Below are 11,017 nucleotides of genomic sequence, written 5' to 3'. Positions count from 1 at the left end.
ATTGTGTAAAAACTGCATTCAAGAAACTGATTTCGATGTAACATATTTGTATTGTAAACCATTATGTAATGGTCGTGTGTAAACAGGATATTTTATATTATCATTATTTGATAAACTACGAAAAGCTTTTTAAACCTTTATTTATGAAATAAAGGTTATGGTTGTTTTTAAAAATGAATGCAGTCTTTGAAAAACGTCTCATATAGAGGTCAAAACCTCGCAACGAAATCAATTAATATGGAACATTTTTAATCAATAAGAACGGGACATTTCAACATGCTTGGCTAGTCTTCTTAACTTTATCCTTTCCATGAACAGTTAAAATATGTATGATTTCATTCAAGAATATGTGGTTTTTGATGTTTTAATACTTATGGATTATGATATTGTGAACCAAATCAATTGTTGATTAATGCAAGTTCTATGTTTTGTTATTCCAAGTTAAATTATTGTGATTTAACAGTGTGTTCTTGATCCAACTTAGTGTTAATTAGATTAGGGATAAAGACATATTGTCTAGGTTACATAGTTTAATCCCAAGATAATAGAAGTAATGAACTTAAGAAGTCTTGTCTATGAGATTTGATCAACATTTGGTAAACATAATACTTGTTTGAATGAATAAATGTTAAATTGGGATTGTGAAAGGATAAAGGCTTTACACTCATTGTTTTACATTTCAATACTTTCAATTGCACTCTAGTTTAAGTTTTAAGTTTTAATATAATTTTTTTACGAGGAACCCCCTTAGCGACGAGCCATAATGGCTCCCCTCTAGTTGGTAAACCCCGGGTAAACGGCAAGCCAGACCTCCACCGCTACCTGGCAAAGCATCCTCTAGTCAATCAGTCACTAAATGGAGCTCGCCCCAAGGTATTTTGCCTTGAAGGGAATCAAACCCGTGACCTCTTGCTTCATTGGAAGTCCTGGTGGCCACCCAGGCTATGTCTGGATGGTTTTTAAGTGTTAATATTAGTTGATTAATCTTAGTAGTTTTTAGTTAAACAAACAAACCAATCCTGAAATTGCTTGCTAGTCAACCATAACTTCAAGTGGAACGAATCCTGCTTACCCTATCTAAAGTAGAGTAATTAGGCTATTTTTGACCGGCCCTTCGACACCGATCAAATTTTGGCGCCGCTGCCGGGGAGGCGTGCTCTTGATTTGCAAGCTCTTATTTTAATTTCTTATATGTTAAATTAGAAAAACCATAAAAATTATAAAACATAAAAAAAATCCAAAAATATTGTTTCTTTTATTTTGTTTGTCAGTTTTACGCTTGGTATTCTTGTTTTTGTTGAAGTGCAGGTTAGTGTATGCAAACTCGGAGTTCGGGTGATCAAAATCTTAAGCCTTTAGACCCTGAAATTGAGAAATCCTCAAAAGCTAATCGAAAAACTACAAGAATTTTAACGAGCTCGACAGTGGCTTCAGCATCCACTCAACCACAGTTAGAGTCACATCCGATTGTTCCACCAAACTCTCCTAAATCAGATTCCGATAGTGAAGAGGAAGTTTTTAATCAACGAACCAAGATGGTTGAAGTCAAAGAGGGGTAGACACCTACTACCAACCGGCTGATTATGAAGATCATTCACCCATTGTTTTTCCCGCACCGACAGGGGAAACACACAACAATTTAAGGTCCGACCTCAACTCATTTCGATCTTGCCAACCTATCGAGGTATGGCTAATGAGGAACCATATGAACACATCACTGAGTTTAATGAGATATGTGCTACTAATCAGGTAAACGGTTTCACTGATGATGAGGTACGTCTTCGATTATTTCCATATTCACTTAAAGATAAGGCAAAAAGATGGTTTCTCTCTTTACCCGCCCGGAGTATTAATACTTGGGCGGAGATGAAAAAATGGTTTTTAGAGGAGTTTTATCCTATAAGTAAAACTTCAGACATGCGTACGCAAATAAAATCTTTTAGACAACTACCCGGTGAATTATTTCATGAAGCGTACGAGCGTCTGAAGGAGTTACTTAGAGCATGCCCACACCATGAGATACCAAAGTGGGAATTGGTTAAAGTTTTCTATGATAGTTTGGATTCCTAAAACAATCAATTTCTTTTGGCGGCTAGAGGTGGGGCGTTTTTAACTCGATCTAGTGAGGATGAATGGACCTTCTTTGAGCAGTTAAGAAAGGGTTCAAAAACCCAAGCTTCAGTTAATCGTAAACAACCTAGTACCTCCCGAGTGAATCTTGTTTCCGACTCGGGTGGTTCATATAGGAACTTAGAGCAAGAATTAGATGATTTGAAAATGCTTATATTTAACAACCCAAACCAGGGTCTTGCTTGTAATGTTTCGCAGGTTCAGGAGGTTTGTGAGATTTGTGGAGATCCTTCTCACTTTGCATATGGATGTAGAAATGGGATTCCACCGGTGAATCAACAAATAGTCGAGGAACAAGTTAATGAAGTGAAGGGACGGAGATTTGATCCATACTCCAACATGTATAATCCGGGTTGGAGAAACCATCCTAATTTTAGTTGGAGCAATAATAATGCTCTAAATGCTACCCATAGTAACCAACAAAGACCGCAAAACAACTTTCAAAACTAAGGGAATTTTCAGAACCAAGGCAACTATCAAAGAAACTATCAAAATCCTTATCCCAACAACCGAAACCAAAACCAAAAAAATTACTAAAATCAAGGCCAAAACCAAAAACAAAACAATTGTCCACCCAATCAACCATCTAGCTCGGATGCCAAGATGGATGCGTTTATCTCCGAAATGCGGAAAATAGTGGAAGTGCAAAATAAGTCAATTGGTGCATTGGCTAAGGAGATTGGTAATGTAGCGGAAAATAAAGAAAATCGAGAGCCAGGTACAATTCCAAGTTACACGGTTCTAAATCCAAATCATAAGGACCAAGGAAGAGGACATGAAGTGAACATGGTGGGCACTTTAAGGAGTGGAAAGACATATGATAATAAGGTAAAAATTCCCAAGAAATCAGAAATCAAGTATGGTCCAGGTAAGTCTCCTATTTTAAATGATTTGAGTAATGATGCTAATGAGGTTCCCGTGGATTTTGGGGTTGGGTTAAATGTGGAAAAACCGGTAGTTGAAAAGTTTGAGGAAATGGATATGACTAATACTATTCCATTCCCCGAGGTTTTGGAGTCCCCAAACCAATTTTCTTATGGGAAAAAGGGACCAAAAACAGATGATATGTGGGAAATATTTAAACAAGTAAAAATCAATATCCCACTTATTGATGCAATAAAACAAATCCCTACATATGCTAAATTTTTAAAAGATTTGTGTGTTCAAAAACGGAAACTAAATGCACCATTGCCCAAAAAGGTAAAATTAACTGAAAAAGTGAGTGCGGTCATTTCTGGTTCACTTCCACCGAAGTTTAAGGACCCGGGGACACCATTAATTTCGGCTACGGTGGGTAATGTTAATGTCAAAAAGGCTTTATTGGATTTGGGGGCTAGTATTAACATACTTCCATCAAGTTTTGTTGACCGGTACGAGTTGGGAACTTTAAAACGAACTGATATTCTCATCCAACTTGCAGACCGGTCAATGAGAACTCCAAGGAGTATGTTGAAAAATGTGATTGTGAAAGTTGAAGACTTTTATTACTTGGTAAATTTTATTGTTATAGACATGGAGACCACTTTTAGGGAAACCCAACCGATGATTATCCTTGGTCGTCCATTTTTGGCTACAATTGATGCTCTTATCAATTGTAGAACCGAGGTTATGGACATTTCTTTTGATAATAAGAGATCAAGGATTAATATTTTTAATTCATTAGATACACCGAATGTCCAGGATTGTTTTGTGTTCGATACTAACCATGAACAGCTTCAAAAGTATGCACCGAATGTGAAAGAGAAAGAGGATGTAAGGAAATTTAGTGAAGAGGGTATGACGAGTGAATTCATGGAATCTCAAATAAGAACTAATGCAGAAATTTTGATGAGTCAAAAAGAATCGATCCAAAATCTTCAGCGCGAGTTGAAAAATCTAAGTCGAGTTCTTGAAACCAAGTTGAGTTCGTCTATTACCACCATTGTTCATTGCCAGTGAAGGAAACCGTGATGGCAGTATCCACATTTGTTGGGGTAGATGAAAGAGTTTCTAAATGCGAAGAGGACGAACAATTAGTAACTCCGAAGACGATTGAGAATGTATCTAGTGATAACAAAATGGCGAATATGTGTGTTCGGAATGTGTCTGATGCTACACTTGAAAAATCTGAACAATCCGATGGAAAGGTAGTCGAAGTAACGGGGGGAACCGTAGAAAAACTTGTTGAAAGGTTTGGAGGTCACAAGATCAACGCGAATAAGAATGTGAAGTTGAATTCTCAAGTTAATTATGAGGTGTCTTCAAATTTAGAGGATCTTGAGGGGCCTAGGTGTGGGGGAGATGAGGAAAATCAACCACGTATTTTTGTGAGATCGCATGATAAGGTAGAGGAAGATAAGGATGACCCGGTGATTAATCGCTCCTTGAGAAAATTACATAGACGGGTCCATGATGCTAGGAGTAGAGGAGATGAAAGTTTGAGTAACCGTCGTGTGTGTAACTTGTCTCCTAAAGAAAAAGATAAATTATTTGAGTTAATGCAAGTCGCCAAGGAAGATGATGCATGGTTGGAGTCTAAGTTGAGAAAAGTTAGAGTTAATGAAGATTCTCACAAAGCGAGAGAAGGAGGAATCTTCTACAGTCCCGGAATTAGCTGAAGTAGAGAACGAGTCGTATGCACGACTCAGAAATAAAAACTGCACGAACTATGTGTAGAGTTTGTAAGTCTTCTTTAATTTATTTATATATTATTTTTCTTTATTTATTAGATAAATGAACTTTGTGGGCATGTTCACTGCAAGCCCTCACGAGACAAAACTCGTCCACCTGAGGGAATCGGGTGGTTTAAAGGCTTATTGCACATGTGTAACGACCCAACTTTTTCGACTTTTAATTGTACTTATTTCTTTCACAAAACTGCGTATTTGTGCGTACTGTAATAGATTATTTTCTGGGATCATTAATTATGTTAATTACTTTCGTTAATGCCTTAATATGTGTTTTTAAGTACTAGGTTACTTAACGTGATCCTAAATTGCTTTTACGACCGTTAGTGTCACTTATCGCTTTAAACGAGATACGAACTTAGTACACGATGAACTATTGCCATGATTGGGATATTATGGCTTCAAAAGCGTAATTGTTAATTACTAATGACAATTACTTAGTTTTATGGCCCCTTAATTATGCTAAGTGCCTACTAAGGCTTTCTAGTTACCTTATTGGGCTTAACACCTTAATGGACTTCCATGTCCCAACCTACTCAACTTAAGTGGGCTAGTAATGGGTTAATTAGCCCATGTAATTATAATTAAGCCCATGAAGTAATGAGACAAGTAATGTGCATGCTTATGTGCTAATCCTTATCCTTTGTTGCATGCCACCCAACATTCCAACATTCTTTTGTACCACCACCATGGACCACACCATGCCACCACCACATGAGGCCAAAATGGTCCCCTTTTGCCCCAAACCATCGGCTACCATCACCATCCTCACCCTCACTTTATTTTGTTTTTAAGGCTCATTTCTCTCATTTGCATTTCATTTCAAACACACACACTTCTCTCTACTTTCTCACTCTAAAGTTTTTCTCTCAAACTTGAAGAAATTGTAAGAATTTTTGGTTTTCTTTTTCTTCTTTTTCTTCTTCCTTTTTCGTGATCCATCATCATTATCATCAAAGATTCATGTTTTGTAATTTGAATCTTCATAACACTTGTAGATTCAAACTTTGATTTGAAACTTGCAAGAACATGGAGGATTAATGCTTTTTAACTTTTAATCTTCCTTAATTATGTTAGATCTAAGTTTAATTACTTAAGATCTCTTTATTTATGTTTTAAGATCAAAACTCATGTTTATGATCCTCATGTAACTTGAAGATCCAACACTTTACTTTATGGATCTTCAAGAAAGTTTGAAATTCAAGCTTACTAGCTTGATGTTTCTACAAAAAGTTGAGATAAGATCAAAGTTTGTTAGTTTATGATCTTCTTTTGTTTGTTATTGTTTAGATTTGTGACTTGTGTTTCATGAAACAAAAGATGCAAGCTCACTAGCTTGAGATCTCATAAGTGTTGTTAGAAATCCAAGCTCACTAGCTTAGGGTTTCATTTTTGTGTTTAATCTAAGTTGTGTAACTTATGATCTTCTATTTTGTTTAAGAGAAAGCTTCTTAGCTTATGATCACTTACTTTATAAGATCTAAGTTTCCTAACTTATGGTAGTGTGAAGATTGAAGGTCTAAGTGTTATAACTTAGGGTTTCATCATGATCATGAGATCTAGACCTTTTAGTCTATGATCTTTAACATACCTAGTTAAGATCTAAGCTCTCTAGCTTAAGGTCTTGCTTATTTAGTTTGATTAAAAGATTGTAGCTTAATGGAACTTGTACTTGTGTTGAAACTAAGAAAATTGATGTAACCTTGGTTCATCACCTTGCTCAAACTCTCACATGAGTTGTGTTTTAATTCATAGTTTAGATTATTGTGTGTTGATGGTAGAACCTTGGTCAAAGTGTTGCAAACACATCAACGAGTTGTACACTTGAAGCTACAAGCATCAAGGATGAGAACCGTGATGAGCATCAAGCACCAAGAATCCCATCGGAGCACTTTGCTTACTGTTTTCTGGATCTGATCAGGCTTCTGGCTACTTGAAAAGTTTATTTCCAAATAGTTCGGTTCGAGTAGATGACTTTTCGTTTAAGACTCGCCTCAATCCGAGTTACGGTTTAGGATTTATGGCCTTTTTAAAATCACTACACCTTTGTAACGTTGTGCTGAAATTTCTGACCTACTCGCACTTAAACCGTCGCCACGGTCAAACGAAGACGAGTTTGGGTCTGTAAATTGGTCAGCAACTAGAGGACTCACATACGGAGCCATATCCACTGACTACGCATCTTTTCGGTTTACATGGAGGTCGAAGCAGCTAATCAAAGTCAGCCTATTGTTTCGATCTCTATACTTGTTAATCTTACTTAGCTTTTACGATAATGAATGATGATGATGATGATGATGAAGATGACACTTAAACTTATTTTATGCACTTTTAAGACTTATAAGGACAACATACTGACCTAGTGACCTTTGACTTAGGTTGACGACCTTTCGGACCGACTTACTACTTGCACACTCTCGTATCGACTTTTACTGCTTTTTCACTGTGAGTTATAGCATCCCTTTTTACTTCAACTATTTTTGGGACTGAGATTACATGCGCTTTTTACGTTTTACTTACTAGGCACAAGTACTTAAACTTATTGTATGTGTGGGTTATATAACAGCATAAACTTTCCCCTTAGCTCGGTAACGTTTAGTCATTGGTTTTTGAACCGGTGAACACGAATCTTAGATATGGATCCATAGGGTTTGACATTCCCACTCGGGCTAGTCGCGCTATCATTTAACGAGTGTTTAATACTTCTTAGACTTATGCACTCGCCAAGTGTACTTTTAGGGGGTGATATTACGTTAAGTTAGTTACCAAGTGCCCACGGATAAACATATACTTTTCATACTGTTTTGAAACACTAAAATCTCATGGCCTACCTTACATTACTGTTATAATTAAACTATAGCTCACCAACATTCATGTTGACATTTTTTAAGCATATTTTCTCAGGTGCTTAGAGGTTTGATGCTTCCGCTGTAGTAGTCTTGCTGTGTAGACTCCCGCTTCTTTTGTTAGAGATGTCTCTGCATGAAACTTTTACCTTGCATTCACGAACTATGTTACATTTAAACAATGAATTTGTAATGACCTTTGGGTCTCGTACTTAAGTTAATTGCTTTCTATTCGTAGAGGCATACTATCGTTTATAAAACATTTGATGTTGGTAAAGACGTCACCCCTTTTTATGAATGTAAACTTTTTTTTTAAACATCATATAGTGTTTGACCTTGTAATGATCCTATTGTTGATGATCCATAGACGTTAATTTTGTACCGGGCATCACAACATGCTAAGTGCAATCGTGTTCCCTACGAAAGTGAGCTAGTTAGATTTTATGTTTCTTTTGTTTTTGTTTTGTAAGAATAAAAATTATGGAAGGAACATGTTGTGTGATGAAATGGGAGTTGGTGTACTTGTCACAATTGTATTGGGAAGTTGCTTTTAACCCCGGGTAATATTGTTCTTTTTCTTCTTTCTCTTTGTTTAATTTCCTCACTTTTGTCTGAAATAATCTCTAAACATGCATACGAGGACATAGCATGACTTAAGTGTGGGGGGAGGAAGGAAATTTTCACATTTGGCTGAACTTGAAAATGATGGTTATTTTGAGGTTTTATGAAATAGGTGGTTCTAAAGTGCCTAGGTGGTCAAATTTTTTATTTTAAAGCTATAATTGAGATGTTGACCCATGAGAGTACCCATGGTAATTGAGAATTAACTTGAAAGTTTGGACTTGGCCAGTGAGAAATGATAGTGATAAGCATTTAACCTTGTTGACCTTGACTAGTTAACTTTAAGGAAATGTACTCTTATGGAGAAAAGGAAGGTGAAAATGAGATTCCATTGTTGTATCCTAGGTAACATGAATGATAAAGAAACACTTTAGGATTTTCTTTTTAAACCATTTTTTTTTATTTTGCAGCCAGTCTACCCAGGTCGTTAGTACACAATTGTGTGCTAGAATCAATTAGTGACCATTAGCAGCCTAAGCCTTTAGAATATATATATATATATATATATATATATATATATATATATATATATATATATATATATATATATATATATATATATATATATATATATATATATATATATATATATATATATATAAACCCCAACTTCCCATTCCTACCCTTATTTTTGGTTATTGATGTCGAATTTAATCTTACTTTATCCTGTTTAGATTTGGTAACATTAAGTGGCAACGCAACTCATTTTTGCTAAGACATAATGGGTTTAAATTAGCATGGCAATTATTTCTAGCTATTATGCTATAGTGTTTGTGACTTTTTAATTAGTTTGACTCAGAGTGGTTTCCTAGGTTCCACAATGGATTCCACGATTTACTCACTAGTATGAAAGTGCATAATAATGATGATAGTCACCAATGCAACACTGGTAGAGTTTACTCATCCCTAGGCAAAGGTCGAAAGGGAGTACTTTATATCACAAGCTATGGCAATGATATTCACCACACCCAACAACCATCATCTACATTACATACATATATCTATATATCATTGTCACCATCACCACACATTCACTTACATCCCAAATGTCCTTAATATCTTAAATGTGGTGTGCTATCATGGAAAAAAGAGGAGGAAGTGAAAGAGACGAATTTAAAAATCATATGCCAAAAATTGTGAAACGATTGCTCTAAAAAGCATGGACCACTGAGGCATAGGAAAAATTGATGAAAAAAGAGTGTAGAAGAAGAGTATGCCAAAAATTGTGAAACGAGTGCCTTATAAAGCATGGACCACTGAGGTATAAAATTCGTTCTCATTGAAATGTCAAGGCGAAATTGTAAGACTCCTTATAACTTCACAAAAGTACCTACACCTTCATGTGATGCCTCGTACAAATGGGCAATGTAACCAAAATCCACTTCATCGAGCTTGTGGTATTGGGGTATTCCCAACTAGACTTAGGGGGTTCATTGGTGTCGGGACTTAGAAGCTATTTACTTAGTACTAGTGTAGACAAGGGCATGAGTTTGGCTAGTTGAAGAGTTAAGGAGGACAAAAACACAAACATATGCACAATTCTAGATATAGTTGACATTCCGATTTAAATTAATTTATCTTTGTACGAATGAGGGTCACGTTAAAATTTCTAAACCTTATAAAGTTTGATTGGTTCAACATTCGTAACCGCTTTACACCCATTTTTTTTATTTGAGTCATGACTAACCGAATGAAATCACTCCGGATGTAATTTAACCCATTTTGTGTTTCTTTTGACATGCTACCTAGATACATTTGTATTTGTTGTTAAAAGATTAAGTATGGATCATGAAAAAATTGTGAAAGATATTTGTTTCACTTAGTCCTAAGTGTTGATCCATTTGTTAATTAGGAAAATGATTGAGGTTCGTAATGTTATGCATAGTGTTGGAATTAGTAAATTAAGGAAGTGTGTTATGTGATGCATTTTGTGGCTTGATGTAGTTAAGGTGAAAAATTGTTAGAGGTATTGAATGATTGACCTAAGTTGCCTTTACATCTCAATTCGTAGTTAAAATTGTTTTGCGAAAAGTTATTTGAATCCAGGCCACTTAGGTATAGTTGTTTTATAGTCAAAAAAAGATTTGCTTGAGGACAAGCAAAAGCCAAGTGTGGGGGGTTTGATCAGTCATTGTTTGACACGATCGTTTGTACTTAAACATGATAAAAGTGATTACATGTAAGTGGAAAACAAGTTACTTTGATATAGTTTCGTATATTTCAGATTTGCGGAGAAAAGAAGATAAAAGATGATGAAAATGCTAAAAAAGTTGTCTCATGCGCGCTGTAACAGTTTTGGCCATAACTTGAGCATAAGACCTCCGATCGAGGTGATTCAAAAGCCTAGATGTCCGTATTTCAGATGGCTACAACTTTGGTTTTATGGGTTGGCGTAATTTATGCCAACCTTGGCATAAAATACACCATATCTCAGGTCCGTTCAGAGCAAAAGTCACTTTCTGGCGTAAAAATACGCCCAAGCTGGAATTACATTGGTGTAAAATACGCCAGGATTGGCGTAAAATATGTCAGTACAAAAATGCTGAAGCCGGGAAATTCGAATTTTAGCTTTGTGATCAAGTTATCCAACCCCTATATAAAGGGAGCATTAGGGTTACGAAAACACAACTTTTTTTCATCAGTTTTTGCAGCAGAGATCATCCTTAAACACACCATAACACAAATTAAATCATCATTGCTCAAGGATTAAAGCTAGGATTACAGTGTTGTTCATCATGCAATCTTCAAGAATCT

At 35.9% G+C, this 11,017-nt stretch overlaps 1 protein-coding gene and 1 pseudogene across 1 annotated transcript; one reads left to right on the top strand and one right to left on the bottom strand.

Annotated features, from left to right (window-relative positions):
• Nucleotides 1-1,907: 1,907 nt before the first annotated feature.
• Nucleotides 1,908-2,021, bottom strand: LOC139903313 (small nucleolar RNA R71; annotated as a pseudogene).
• A 712-nt stretch (nucleotides 2,022-2,733) lies between these two features.
• LOC139901757 (uncharacterized) lies at nucleotides 2,734-4,068 on the top strand. The gene has a single exon (XM_071884435.1). The coding sequence runs from the start codon at nucleotides 2,734-2,736 to the stop codon at nucleotides 4,066-4,068; it is 1,335 nt and encodes a 444-aa protein (XP_071740536.1).
• The last annotated feature ends 6,949 nt before the right edge of the window (nucleotides 4,069-11,017 follow it).

This window comes from Rutidosis leptorrhynchoides, chromosome 3, assembly GCF_046630445.1.
Source record: "Rutidosis leptorrhynchoides isolate AG116_Rl617_1_P2 chromosome 3, CSIRO_AGI_Rlap_v1, whole genome shotgun sequence".
Classification (NCBI taxonomy): domain Eukaryota; kingdom Viridiplantae; phylum Streptophyta; class Magnoliopsida; order Asterales; family Asteraceae; genus Rutidosis; species Rutidosis leptorrhynchoides.
Note: the sequence above shows the minus strand (reverse complement) of the source record. Positions and strands in the feature narration are given on the sequence as shown.

What these genes read in the sequence shown, in the direction of transcription:
- LOC139901757 (XM_071884435.1), top strand. Translation starts at nt 2,734, where the DNA reads ATGGATGCGTTTATCTCCGAAATGCGGAAAATAGTGGAAGTGCAAAAT.